This window comes from Hirundo rustica, chromosome 2 (genome assembly GCF_015227805.2).
Source record: "Hirundo rustica isolate bHirRus1 chromosome 2, bHirRus1.pri.v3, whole genome shotgun sequence".
Taxonomy (NCBI): Eukaryota; Metazoa; Chordata; class Aves; order Passeriformes; family Hirundinidae; genus Hirundo; species Hirundo rustica.
The window spans coordinates 40,935,205-40,950,695 of NC_053451.1; the positions used below are offsets into that span (position 1 = coordinate 40,935,205).

At 39.5% G+C, this 15,491-nt stretch overlaps 1 protein-coding gene across 2 annotated transcripts in view; it reads right to left on the reverse strand.

Moving 5' to 3' along the window:
• Window positions 1-14,802, reverse strand: part of PGR (progesterone receptor) — a 33,420-nt gene extending 18,618 nt beyond the window's left edge. For both annotated transcript variants that reach the window (XM_040056603.2, XM_040056604.2), the window contains exons 1-3: window positions 13,323-14,802; window positions 11,941-12,092; window positions 625-741 (exon numbers count right to left, since the gene is read on the reverse strand). In XM_040056603.2, the coding sequence (XP_039912537.1) occupies window positions 625-741; window positions 11,941-12,092; window positions 13,323-14,491 (1,438 nt within the window). In that variant the 5' untranslated portion in view covers window positions 14,492-14,802. The remainder of the gene's footprint in view (window positions 1-624; window positions 742-11,940; window positions 12,093-13,322) is intronic.
• Window positions 14,803-15,491: the final 689 nt, after the last annotated feature.

Genomic DNA, 15,491 nt, shown 5'->3' on the forward strand with positions numbered 1-15,491 from the left:
AACAAGGCTTTAGGTTCTGCCTTTGCAGTGATACTGTTTCTCTACTGCACTGCTACTCCAGTTTTAAAACCCCACTTCACTCTGAGAAGGATCCAAAGGACATGTTCTCCTTTTGTCCCTCTCCCCTCAGCCCAGTGGCACCAACGTGCTTGTCAGCTCCTTTTTTTTTTTTTTTTTTTTTTTTAAACTGAGAGGGGGCACTGACTGACCATCCAAGAATGACATGTATGCAAAGCAATGGTGAAGGGTACAACAGAAAATAGAAGGGGACAGCACTGATTCCTAATTCTAATATCAATTTCAATCTGCTTATTTTTTACCTAAATCAAATTACCTGATCCAAAACTATTAATAAATACACACCAGTGACATAATTCCTTTCCCTTCAGGAAAATGAATGTAACGGTACACAGTGACTCCTACAGAAAGGCGTTTTGTCAGTGTTTCCAGATTTACTAAAGAAAAACTCTAAGAAATTATAAAACATTAGGTAATTCTTCCAAAAATAACATTTAAACCTGGCTTTTCCTTTACAATACCAAAGTAATGCTGTTTAACCTCGACTGGCTGAAGGTAGTGTACTTGACTGTCTATTTTTACAAACCCACTTGAAAAACAGCTCACCTCCCAGGACCATACCAGCTTGACAGCACTTCCTCAAGCGACATGCTGGACAGTTCTTCCTACGGATTTTATCGACTATGCAGTCATTTCTTCCAGCACATAAATAGTTGTGCTGCCCTGCAGGCAAGAGAAAAACAGGATGAATACTATGTTTTCTAACATGACAAAATTATTTCTGTGTATAAATGTTTCAAAAATAAATGAAGAAAACACTTTGAAAAAGTGTACTTGAACCATTAAAGAAATCCTTCATTTTATGCTAATCTTTGACCAATCATGTTACTATTTGGATATGTTTTATTTGGTCTGTTTAAGGGTGAAACTCCCCATCTATGAAATTCCAAAATAATTAGCAAGCAGCATGAGCTGCTTAAATTATTGTACTAACAATATTTCTTAAGTAAAACAAGCACAAGATCAATTATTTACTTAAAACTTATTTTTCTTTGAAGATATTGATCCTGTTTTCAAAGAACTTACGTAAATTTTGCTTGGTTTGATGCGGAGTTTCTGACAGCAAACAGAATGAAGTGGCTGGGGCAGGGCAAAATAAAAGCCATTTAAGCAAAGTAAATGACCTCTGATGGAGAAGCGGTTCTGTACTGAACTTGCTGAAATACCAGCTGACCAGGCAGGAGCAGCCAACTCAGCCAAAAAGGACAAATAGAAGATGATTGTAACTTTGTGGTTTAGGTTAGCTTAGTTCATTTTTTAATTCTGAATGATATTGTTAGAAAGAGCCTGTCATTAGTGTATTGAAATAAAGTCCTTTCAATGAAATTTACTTTCAGCAAAGCAAAAGATTAAACAAAATACTGTGGATATGGATCTCCACATATAACAGAACTTAGTACCAAAGCTTTTAAATTTCCACTGATTTCTAAATCTAGAAAAGAGTTAGTGCTGAACCTTGTGAAACAAAGCATTTGTTTCTGTGCTAACATTTTTAAAGAAAAATAACTTACTTCTTGACCATAACTTCAAAAACAACCTGTTCGGTTTTAGTGAAAGAAACACAATCATCAGAAGTTAATTTTTATAACAGATTCCTTTTTTTTCTTTTTTTGAAAACTTCAGGCAAACAAAAACAGTTCCCCCACACAATGCCTGGCAACAAAGAAGTCCTTAGTAATATTTTAATCAGGAGAAATTCTCATTTACTTTGTCCCATTAATTCTAATTCTGGACTCCTCCTTACAGGAAACATTACCAAAAGCAGACAAATGAGTAAAAATCTGTCTTGCTATTGGCAGCAGACCATTAAGCAAAATACTTATTTTGAACAATTCTTCCTTGGGATTGCTTGCAGTTTTTCCTCATCTTTCTTTGCCTTTATAAGCTACAAAAGGCATTCAGTCTCTTGATAAGCAACAACAATTTTAAAACTCCATTAATTTAATTAAAATCCATGAGGATTATCTCAGCTCTGTGGCATTCCAGAGCTTTAATACATAGCTAATTTACAAAAAAACACTTAAATGTAGTTAAAGTTCTTTTTGTTCTTGGCTTGTTTCAGGGTTTTCTTTGCTTCCCTGAAAGGAGATTTCTTCTGGCCTTCTTTTCCTGGGAATCTTTTAAGTCTACACAAGATGGTCTGAATCTATATGAACCTTGTCTCGATTATTTTAAATCTAAGACAGAACAACATTTTTTACATTTACAAAACAAATCATAATTGAATCACTACACTTCCACGTTCATATGTTCTGAAGTTTCAGATTAGACAGGATCAGTCTTTCTGCTCAATGTACACCAGGCCAGAAATTAAATCTGTTGCTAGAATTTGGGCACAGTAAATTTGCTTAAAAGCTGAAACACTGACAACCCAATTCTCTCAGGCGATTATGGTGACAAAAACTCAGGCACTTCTTGATGCTTATTGTTAACAACTTCCTTGTTTTCAAGACTTTTAAGAAACCACAGTCATATTCTGCACTTGACTTATACCTTCATGTGAATTTTCCATTCCACTCATCTCTACCCCACCTCTCCCTGACACCTTCTGTCCCAAAGTGTATTCCACTCATCTTGATTCAGTTGCAACTTATTTAGAAAACATGTAAGTTTCAGTTGTTTGATATTTTTTAGTTTTATCAGTAATGGATTTTTTTAATCCATTTTTAATCCTTTTAATGCAGTGATCTGTGTGGATTTCAATTCAACAGATAAATCTGAGTAAATGTTCCCATTTGAAACCACTTCTACTATTCTGCAAAGCTGGGTTCTGAGAATCTGTTATTTGCTTGACATTAATATTTTAGGGACAGCAGCCACCTGAAGGAGAGATTGTGTAAGAAATTAATACATGCCAGATATTTGCCTTATTTCAAAATTACAGAACAATATTTCATTAGATAAAGATGTTTGGAAGGTTTACCCATGATGATAAAATATGTATTTGAAAATGTACTTGCTACAGTTCAGTCTTCAGGATCACCTAGATTTGAACTAGTTGTCTTCAATACTTGAACATTGAGTTATACCAAATGCATGTACTAATGAAGTACCCAAAACCCCCATCAAAATAAAATCACAATTCAGTTGGTAGCATGATATTCAGTACCTTTTCTATGACTACTGTCATTATAATCAGGAAAACAAAAAACAAAACAAACAAGCAAACAAAATACTGGGGGGGAAAAAAAACAACAAAAACAACAGGATAGTAGTACTTTAGTCACTAGAGCACAAGTTTGAAAGCAAAGGTTGCTATTAGCATTTCTTACAAAACCATGAACCTGAGAACTGTCTGGCAATTGCCCCATCTTCAGAAAGCTTGACCTCCTATGCATGCTTACTTTTCACTGTTTTTTTGGTTTTGGGTTTTTTTTTTCTGTATTTTCTTATGACCAGTTTGATGGAGAAAACACAGAGATGATTTTATCTGTCACTTACACGTTCCAGATTCTTGGAGGATAGTATTTCTGTTCAAGTTCCACCAAAATCCATTAGCGTTAGCAAAGCTGCTTCTAATGTCAGCAGGCCAACACAATTTTAAGTCCTGTAATGACTACTGCAATACTGGGAGGTTTTTAATCCAAACAGTGCTGCAAATAGCACGTACAATATCATTAAAAACTGTGCTATTAGCTTAGCTCACTGACATACTGTAAGTCACTTACAATCACTCCAGTGAACTCATGAGTTGCAGACACTTTGCAGATGTACAAAATGCAGAAAACATAAATCTTTATCTGCACCTGGGGTATCAGATACAGCAATCAGTTAATTGGGTGTGCTAAACTGTTGCCACCCTGCACAGAAGCAAAGCACTTGTTTGCAAACTCTCAGTTCCTACTATCTGCAAAGAAGAGTACTATCTCAACTATTTTTCCTCTCTCCCAAATGTGATTCTGCCTCCCTGTATCTCTATTAACTGCCAATGGTTTTGTATAAAGCCATCAAACCTCTGGAAGATTGCTCTTTGCAGAACACATCATGGTGTTTTATTTAGTCTAGCTTTAGACTTCTGTCTAAAGCTTGCATCTCTTTGCAAATTATTTTACTGCCAAATGTCTCCCAACATCGACTTTTTGCTTCCTGATGTCTAGCCTCAAGGTGGAATAATTTTCTAACAGTATGTTTTATGTCTTATAAACATTCCAAAAAGTACCAATTAAATCGATAGGTAAAAACCAAACCAAAACAAAAAACCACAATGGAATTGTGGAAGCTGACAATAAACATGGGTTTAAAATTTAAGAAAAAAGGAAAATAAGTTCACCTGTTAACCTAAACAAAACATAACGGTGCAGATGCAGCTTTTGAGTAAAAATCTGACTTCTGTAAGCTAAGACAACAGACTAGGCTAGTCCCTAGCTTGTGGAAAACTTGACTTGTCAGAGTAAATACAGGATAATCCCTACCCTGAATATGCTCTGACAAGATGGGTTTTCCACAGCTAGGCAAACAGTCTGGCCTAGTCCTTGGTAAAATGGGAAGTAAAACTATATTCAATTTAGCCCAGATCTAAATGTAACACTCTTTTATTTAAACTGTTTCAAAGTGGAAAACAGCAAATGTGGGTTGAATTTACCTCTCATTATGTGGTTTTTTTGGTCTTGAAGAACTAGGAATCTATACTACACCGTCTCCATGTCCCTGTATGCCATCCCATGTTATTAGTCTCCAAGATTTCATATTCTTCAGATAACATTGTTAGGGTTTATTTAATTTAATACTGATTTTATTTACTTTGTGTTTTCTCTAAAAATAGAAAAAGTCCCTAAAGTGAGACTTCTGACTCTAATCAAAAAACACATCCATCATGGACTTCACCATGCATGATCTTTTGATAAAGATTTACATTTTCCTCTTAGCCCATTGAAATAAAATTCTCACTTCCAGTTGTTAAGTAGCTGTTGTGACTTCTACTCTGTAGCTTATATTGATATAAAGACCTGCTATTGATGCAAGTCTGCTCCTCAGCAAAGAATTAAGGATTCAGTGGAATAAAGAGGACAAAGAGTGGAAAGCAGAGGAACTTGTGATTATGTTCCATCCTGGAATCTAATTGAAATAATGAAGAATTTCATAGTGAAAGCAATAAAAATGATTGTATATAATAACATCCTTGACTGACTACTTCCTCCTCTTGTATACTGATCTCAAAATCTTCCTGCCTTTTGCTGTGAATCCTGCAATACCATTGTCTTTTTCCTTCCAAAATTACTTCTTGAAAGCAAAACCTCCAAAGAGAGTATCATTTTTAAATAGTATCTACAAAACAGAACAATAAAATGTAGCTATCTTGTTTTCCCTCACTTCTAGACAGTCAAAAGTTATAATCCTTTTTTTTAATCTTTTTTACATTTCCCTGTCTGTTCCATCATTTCCAATAAGAAAAAGACAGAAAACAAAATGAAACAAGATTAACTCATAATTCATGGAAACTATAATGAACTGCAAAATTAGGAATACTGGTTTGTATTTATTTTCAGTTGGTTTGCTTAGACTGTTTACCACTGCAGTGCCTTGAAATGTATAAAGTCTTCGAGTCTAAATACAGGAACTGATAACAGCAAAAACTTTCCACAGCTAATACACTTTTCAGGAGGATATGATAGCATCTACAAGTCACTGCACCACTGCAGTGCCTTGAAATGTATAAAGTCTTCGAGTCTAAATACAGGAACTGATAACAGCAAAAACTTTCCACAGCTAATACACTTTCAGGAGGATATGATAGCATCTACAAGTCACTGTTTCCAGCTCTTTTTATGGCAATGTGTCACAATTGTTCCTTGTTCATAACTTTTAAGTAATTGACTACATCAGAGATATAAATATGTAAAATTATGGAAGAGTCAGCATATTTGTCAATGGGCGTCTGTTTCTTACAAATACAAAATATGGGATTTGAACAAAAAACCTACTTTTAAAACACATCAGCTATTTCAGAGGTATACACTCTAAAGTATCAGTTGTTCTCCTTTGATCCCTGAGTATTATATTCTTCTATCAAGATAAAACTCTTTATATTTGTATTTCAGTCATCCTATCATTCTGATTTTAGTGGAATTATCATAGCACATTGCCACAATAAGATTTTTCATGTATATTTTCCTTATACTTCTTGACTTGTCTTACAACTGAACCAGTGAGACAGGATAATCCACTATATGAACAATAAAGGTGGAAAAACCCAGAAATATTAGTAGCAGAAAAAAGCAATATGCAAAAAACCCAAATATTGCTGCCTCTTGATGGAAACACTTTAGATTAACTTGATTCTATTTGATTAAATAGATTCTAAAATGTAGGTATCTATCAAAACACTACTAATGGTACATCATGAACTCTGTGAAACAAATCCACAATTTAAGGCAATGGATACCATCAGCCCCAAATCTACTTTTAGCAGAGAATGGTTTTACTATAAATACTTATACTTTATATACTTAAGTCATATAAGTTATAAATATTCTAGTACTTTAAAATAAGTATGATTTTTACATGTGAAATAATTTAATGATACCTATAATACATTATATATAAAAGCAAAGCAACCTGAAATGAGTATTTTACATGCTTATTACATTTCTTTTATATACTACAGAACTATATTAGCTACCTTGATGGTGTGGGTGGGATTCATATCACCAAATGCAGACAGTGTACATGGTCACCTGACACTCCTTTACACTCAGTTCTGAGAAATAGTTAGAGTATTGCTATTTTCATCACAAGTGAAATTAGAAATGTCAGTGAATATCTTCCTAAAATTTCTTGTTTCTGTCCGTTCACCATAAAATTAACTTAAGCAGTTCAGGTTGCTCACATTGTGTACGTGGGAAGTTAGAACAGCGTATTAGCAAGACAGTTGTTGATGCTCTTTAAAGCAGGCAGTTTTACACTACCTGAAATAGCTTCTAATTCACCTAAAAGGATGTTTAAGGTAATGATAAAAGGACTTCAATAACATCAAATCTGTTATACTGAGTGAAAAGCATTTTTGTCTCTCAACTTGTCATGTGGATGCTTTGTGTGTTTGCATGTTCTACTTCACGAATATTTCATCACCATCAGGTTTACAGTATATGCTGTAACAAATTCTGATCCCAAGATCCAGGCTGGAAAGTTGGATTAAAAATTAGAAAACTCTTCAGAGTTAGGAGAAAAAGGAACTTTTAACACCTGCATCATCAAGTTTACAGCTAAAAGGGTCTCTACAGAATTATTTTTCTCTGTTTTCAAAGAGGATTTTCTACTAGTAGTTAGCATTTTTATAAATACTTGACATGCTTTATCATTTTAGATTCTTTAACTATGGAAAAGCATAACCATTTAGACAAGCACTTCTCCTTATGCAAAGTGTTGCACTACGTACATAGTGATTCACACTACTATCACAAAACTGCTTATCATAACTCTGATAAGGTCAGATAAACTTTATCAGAAAGTTTGGTTGAAGTCATGATCAACCTTCTTACTGTGTAGGTGTAGCTCATCATCAATTACTCCATGGAATCTCTCTACATACAGGCAGTGAAAACTCTCATGGAAATCCTACTTTCTGCCAGTTTACCAAATTCAGGCCTCAGAAAGTAGAAAAGTTGACACTGGTCAGTTAAATGTTATCTGCTACATATGCCTGAGCTTATTCCCTGATGCCATTGATGCAACAGAGTTGCTACCCTGACCTTAAAGCACTTATTACAACAAGACAAAAGTTACATAGTCATTTGGTCAAACTTGTAACATGTTCACTGGTGTTTAAACAAACCTAGAGTCAGTTTCTGAAAGATACCCTATAATACCAAGTATTCATGTTGGTCTCAGACAACAACTTTTCCTTACATATCAATAATATAAACAAAGTTCAAATATAAATAGAGAACAAAAATAAGAAATTAGGCTTTATTACAGGAAAAACAGCACTTGAAATTTTTTTGCAGGATTTAGGTAACTTAAAATTTGCATTAGTAAAACTGCTGCAAAAGAGACACTTTTAACATGAAGGCAATAGTGCAGGCTACCAAGAAATCCTGTGCTAGCAACAGTGTAATTCCAGAATCCCAAAACTGAACACTGGGTTCCTGTTCAGGGACAGACATTTTACCATGGTGTTCCACAAGCATTTTGATCATAGCTGCCCTGCATGGTTTTACGTGAAAGAATCTTTATAAGACATCACTAATGACTGTTTGGCAATTTAGTCCTAGAAAGGTAGAAGTTCATTTCTTGATCTTCATTCTCCTCATGCCCTGCTGGAAATATTCTCCTCTTTATTTTGTTATCATGAATGAGATACATTGGTAGCACTTAAATAATGCCTGATCATCAACAGCAAATTACTTTGCAAATACAGTAATTATACTTATTTTAAAGCATTTTGAGTAGTATTTCTGAATTTTCTTGATTTCTAACTCCAAAATGCTCATCACTCTCATCTCACTGACAGGAACAGCACTACCCTGTTAGCACAGTGAAACCAATTTTGTCTTTTCAGATTTCTTTACTGAATATAAATAGCAGTAACTTTCATTGTTTTCGTTATGCTTAAAGGAGATCTTAACAGCATTTTTTGAAAGCCTGGTCATTTCTTTGTAAATTAACTGAATCTACAGACTACTAGTTACTTGTAAGGGTCCAAAGAAAGACTTCTAAACACATTTCCTAAATGCTAGGAAAAAACAACCCAGTATCTTTCCTTTTCTCCTCCTCCCTTGCAGTACTAACTTTTTGACATATCTGGTAAACCACAGGTTCCCAAAGAAAGGACATGCATTTTTGTTTAACTTACTTCAAGAAGGTGCCAAGAGAAAAATATGTTTATTGTATTAACATCAACCTCTTCTTCATATATATATATATATATATATATATATATGTAGCCACATACAGGAATCAAGAACCCAAAAGACAGAAAGTATCTACAAAGTCATACACATTTAAGAATTCAGTGCCAAGAAACATTCTTAAGTAATCTTTGTGATTCTTACACAACCCTGACCCCTTGTTAAGTTCTGTGGGTATGTAGTAGTTACATTCAAATGAATGATTAAATCATAATTAGTATATGCAGGTTTAAATGATTGTTCAGTCTGAGTATTTTAAATAATCTCTGTTTTTATTTCAAAATGATTGGATATGGAAAAAAAAAAAATCTAGATAACATAGTAGTCCATTTTATTCAAATGGAAGTGTTCAACCAATAAGGTATTGTACTCACACCTGGGAAGGTAAAATAAATGGTGTATGAATAGAACAATTTCTATGAAAAAAAATACAAAAATAAATAGGCTGTTTGATTTCAAACAGCATATGCATCTCAGATTACAGAAATAATTAAAATAGAAAACAGACATTTTCCAACAAATGTGATGCTACTATATTAAGTACTTTTTAAACTTTGCACAAAACCTTATAACATACAAAATCTCAAGATAGAGAGAATCCATGAAATAGAAAAAGCCAGCTATTTCCAATCATTTTTTAATTTCTCATAAAGATCAGTAATATATGGAAATTATATGAAAACTAAAGTTTGACCAGGAATTTTTAACCACAAAATTTAACATCTGATTTGCATGAATTATTATTAAAAAGCTCACATGTGTGTAGTAGGACTAAAAATTTTAAGAGGTAATTAATTCTTTTACACTCAGAGAAATGATGGGCAAGGGGGTAATTTCATGGAAGAAATATGTCTCCAATTTATATGATTGCCAGTGTGAATTTTAAAATCTATTTTCTGTTGCATTTAAAATACAAATACTCTGTTTCTTCCTACAGAGGAGCAATTTCCCACCGTTATTTTTGATATGAAATTTTTATAAAATCAAATATCTATCAATAAATGGGATTATTTCAGTGCTGATAAATTATATAGCATATTGCAATGAAAACAAGAAGTCCATCAGCCCATCTCTAAGGAACCTCCTGCAGTCTTGCACTTTCTACACAAAAACAGGTACAGCTGTATTTGTTCATTTTGCCAATGCCCACACTGCTCATTGCCTGACACTGCTTCCCATCACATTCAATAACCTGTATCTTTTCTGATAACAGTCAAGTTTCTGATGTACATTCTTGAATATTCTTTGAAAATCCTTACCAGAAAACCCAAACACACTTCCTCAACAGAATCTCAGTCTGTGGATCCATTTAAAAATTAAAATTATGAAGTTGCTATGTAAAACCTAAGACTCTTGTTTATGTAACCGCACTGACCTCTCATTTGTCTCCAAGTCTGTATTCTTAACCTGGTAAGACGCTGGAAATACAGACTTTGAATAGTCTGTGAAAACAACTTTAAGATATTCCTTGTATCAAGTTATATTCCTTCTTAACATTTTTCATAAAAATAATTCTGCTGAACAGTAATATAATATTTTTGAGCAGGTTCATCTACTGCAAACAGAACTGGGTACTAAATTTAAGAAGAGATGAAATCTAAAACTGAGAGAATCAAATTTAAAAAAAAAAAATATTACAACATAGCTATATAGGTTAGAAGAAAAACATATAAAAACATATAAAACATATAAAACATAAAATAAATTTTATTTTTAAATATGGTATCCATAAATTACACTACACTTAGTATTAAAACTTCAGCTCCCTGACTTTTTTAAAAAAAATATTTGGCTGATTTAGCAAAACATAACAAAAAAATGTAAAGCCAAACCAAGAGACCAACTAGAGGAGTCAGTGAAACTTAAACGTACTCCTGCAAGTGACTTTAGAGCTCTGCAACCTAACACAAATATTTCTAGTGTTCTCATGAAAGAGAAAACATGGCACTGGCTCAAAAGTTCACTTAGACCACCAAGACCACTTCACAAATATTTAATGTTAAAGGAGGAACATGAGCATATGCCTAAAGTAGAAAGTAACAGTACAGTGAAACAAAAAATCTAATTGTATTATCATGCTAAGCTTTTGCTTTTCCAATATTCCCCTTTCCATTTGGAGAGAGATAAACTCTATAAAGTGGAAAAATTATTTATCACGAGAAAATACAGGATGCAGGTTTTTTATTTTAAGGAATCTATCCATTTGAACAATGGTTTTGTTAAATGCATGGAACAGAAATTTGAATATCCTAGTTCTAGCAGGATCAGATAAAAATCAAAACAGGAGACAAAGCCTAAAAAGTAGAAGGATTTGTTTTACTGCTTTATCTGTTGATCCATATAAAACAGTCTGCTCTTGTATTTGTATTCAAAATCTCAGTGGACAAGGCATGTAATATAATCCAAAAGGAAAAAATAAACATAGCTGTTGCTACTGTTTCATTAAACTTGCAGTTAATTGACTTGACTTTGCAATTTAATGACTATTTGGAACAAGTCAAACATATTTATTATTACTATGACTTGAAGTAGTTCAGTGAAATTTTAAATACTTCCATAACTGCCAGGAAGCCAAAACTCTGCAACTTGAAAGCAAAAATTTCAAATGAAAGAAAAATTTCATTACTTCAAAAAGAGAACAAAGCCAAAATAAATTCTTATCTGCCTACCACTAGTTCATACCCACACTATTTTCCCTTGAATACCCTTTATACTTTTTAAAACAAGTTGTGTAATGCACAAATTTTTTATTTAACTCTGCTTACCTAGAAAGATTAACTGATAAACAGTAAATAATAAATAGCAAAAAAGTAAAACAAATAATACCAGACAAATCAATTAAGGAACAACTTTGTCAATATCCACTGTAATATTTAAACAGCTGACAAAACAAAACAAAAAAAAAACCCCTCACTACAGTGACAATATTTATAGAAATTAACAATAAATAAACAGTATGCCCTAGCGTCTAGAAGATATATTTCAGATAATTAGGAACAATGGCATCATATAGTACCTTCCATTGCCCTTTTAAAGAAGACTTTACAACTTCCACAGGTAAGTACTCCATAGTGGCAACCTGAAGCCTCATCACCACAGATGAGACAGATCTTCTGGGGTAGTGATTCGAAACTGAACTGAGAACTTTGGCTGGTTTCCGTGTCTGGCCTTGAGAAGAAAAAGAATTAAAAGAAATGAAAGATCTAGCTTTGTGCAGTTAACAACTTACCCGTATTAATGAGTCTGACAGTAAAAACTTCATTTTAAAATTTGTAATCAAGGTACAGAAGAACATGAAAAAAGTGAATTATGACTGCCTTTCTGCTTAATGGTTTGTCTCTACTATGGTAATACAGGAAAGTATTGGGGGGGGGGGGGGGGGGGGGGGGGAAGCATAGTTACATTTTAAACCATTTAGCAAAAAAGGCACCATCTAGACACTGTTAAAATGTTCATCTTTCTCAGATCAACAACTCCTGTGAGTGGAGTCATAGTGATTTTTTTTTTTTTTTCCTGTACAGGGACAGAATCAAATAGATATCAATTGAATTTCAAAGGCCTCTTTCATATGAGAAATATGAAATTTCATTGCAACGAGAAAAATCTTTAATAATCAGTTTTTCACCCCCCATTCAGCTGCAGCATTCTCAGCAGTAACTAAGTCTGATGGGGTTATCAAGAATATTTCCAATTTGTCTCCAAGAAAAGGCAGACTAATCTAGGTAACCACGGCATTTACTAAAAGAAAGGATTTCCATTGAAACTGTAACATTGCATGCACCTTTTGTTGCGTCTATTTCTAGGTAATGCGCATCTCGGCTCGACAGTACTCCATTTCATTCAATACACGTGTTCCGGTTTTCTTTTTCGTGTGAAATCAAGTGCTTTTTGTGGGGTTTTGGTGTTGGTTTTTGTTGTTGTTTGTTTGTTTGTTTTTCAAATCGGGAGCATTATTTTGGAAAATATTTCGCTATTGATGAATACGATATCGCTGAAAGTGATGGCAAGTAGAAAACCTGCACGGCCTCCGCGGGGCTCGGACATGGGGCGGCCCTGAAGTCCCGCAGGGATAACAAGCCAACCTTCCCGGAGCGTCACGGTGCCCAAAGCCGCCAGGTGCCACCTGCGGAGCCGGGACACCTCGGCGCGCTCAGGCAGCGCGGGGAATGCGAACGGGGCTGCAGGCACTACCTAAGAATCCAAAAAGGCCGAGAGAAACTTCCCTCGTCCTCGCCTCAGCATCCCCTCCATATCCCCCCGAGGCGCCCACCGCGCGGCACGCCCGCCCCTCCGGAGGAGGAGGAAGAGGAGGAGGAGGAGGAGGCGCGGAGCTCCCCCGCCGCTCAACGCGACCCCCGGTCCCGTCCCTCAGCGAGCGCCCCGCCGGCCCCGCCTTACCGCGCGTAGCCGAGGTAGGGCGGGCAGAGCTGGGGCAGGCCCTCCTTGAGCACGGCGGCCGGGAAGCCGAGCGGCTGGTGCCCGTTCAGCCCCAGGGCCGGGTAGAGCCCCGGCGGCGCGGCCGAGGTGGAGGGCAGGCTGTCGGGGGGCGCCGAGGGCCCGTATGCGCCGGCCAGCAGGCTGGGCTCCGCCTTGTACAGGACGCACTCCAGCGAGGGCTCCTGCCCGGCCCGCGGAGCCTGCGGGTAGTCGTGGCAGCCCGCCGCGGGGCTGGCCCGGCCGCCCGGGTAGCGGGCGGCGAGGCCGAGACCCTCCTCCTTGATCTTCATCACGGGCTGGACGTCGCCGTAGGCGAAGGGCCCGTCCTTGGCGTCGGGGAAGCCGTAGGCCGGCAGGTACGGGGCGGGGGGCGAGCAGCGCGGCACCGCGCCGCCCTCGTACTCCGCCCCGTCCAGCAGCTGCCGCGTGCGGGAGGCCAGGAAGGCCGAGTTGAGCGGCAGCAGAGGCACGTGCAGGTATTCCTGCCCCGGGTCCCCCGCCCGGGACCCGCCGGGCAGAGCCCCCACACCGACGGCATCGTCCTTGGGCGCCGCGGCGGGACCCTCCGCGCCGGCCCCGGGCCCCGCCGGCCGCGCCTTGGCGGCGGGGACCGGGGCGTCGCCGGGCGGCCAGAGCGCGGCGGGCCGCGTCGGGGGCTGCGAGGGACCCGGCACCCCCGGGGCGGCTTCGGCCGCCTTCTGCGAGGAGCCGCTGCTCATGGCGCCGTCGGGCGCCTCCTCCGCCTCGAAAAAGGACCAGGGCGCCGCGGCCACGGCGGAGCTGGCATGAGCCGCGGGCGCCAGGAAGGAGTCCAGGACGGTGTCCAGGGAGTCCCTGACCGAGAGGGAGCCGCTCCCTGGCTGGTAGGAGAGGGAGTCCCGGCCGTCCTCCTGCCCCAGATGCTGCTGCTGCGGCTCTTCCTCCTCCTCTTCCTCCTCCTCCCCTTCCTCGTCCTCCTCTTCGTCCTCCTCTTCGTCGCTGCTCTTGGGGTAAAGCAGCCCGTCCAGGGAGATGTCGATGGACTCCGCTCCCTCGCGGAAGGGATCTCGGCCGGGCTGACCCTGCAGCAGGACCGCCCCGTCTGTGGTAGGCGGAGGCGCCCTGGGCTCCTTGGCGTTCACCTCGGTCATGCTGGCCCGGGGCAGCGATGGACGCCGGCGGGTCTCCGGCAGCGACAGGGTGCGGGCGGTAGGGCAGCGACGGAGTGCGAGCAGCCGGACGCCTCTTTACATCCCGGACGTGCCGGCGGTGGCTCGGCTTCTGCTCACATGGTGCTGGTCTCGGAGGGACGGCTGTGCCCCGGGCCCCGCCGCAGGGACGGGGATGACTCGGAGCCGGGGCGGTGCAGCCTGGAGGGGGAAACGATGGGAGCGTGTGCGGGAGGAGTGCAGGAAAGCAGGGTGCCTGCCAGGCTCCGGCGGCGGCAGGCAGGCTGACTCCGCGTTCCCCTCGTCCCTCGACTGATTCCCACCGCCCGGGGAGGCTGGCTGCGGGCTCCACGCCCCCTCGCCCGTCCCTCCTTTCCCGCCCCTCCTCGCCTCCAGCCCCGTCCCTTACCGAGGGTCTGCGCTGCCTCTGGGAACCGCTGCTGCTCCAGCGGCACTTCCATCGGCTCCTCCTTCTGTTCCGCCTGTCCCCTTCCCTTGGCTCGCCGTGCCCGCATCCTTTTCCCATCGCAGCCGGCGCCCTGTGCCTTAGGTCAGCGCTTTTTGGTTTCTCCTGATCATGTCCCTGTCTCCTCATCCCTTTCCCCCTCCTCTTGTGCCGGTGCTCTGTCCTCTCGCTTCGCCATCCCAAGAAGTGCAGCTCTGCACTGAGCAGAGGGCGTAAGCCTCTGCTTAGATCGCTGCTTTGGAGAGCAGAGAGATAGAAAGACAAGCTTTATTTACTTGCAGTGACGGCTCCCTTTCGTCTGTTTTTCACTGTCCCCTTCAGACGTTCAAAGTAGTTTTTCGTGATTAAGCTCTGTTCCAAAACCTCTCCTCATACAAGATCCATTTTCCAGTAGCAAGGAAACCAAGGCATTGTAAAACTCTTTACGTGACATTACAGGACGTCAAAGCATCCTTTACACCAAGAAGCGCAACATCTTTTCTGCAAACGATTTGGAAAGTGGGGCGTTCATTGTTT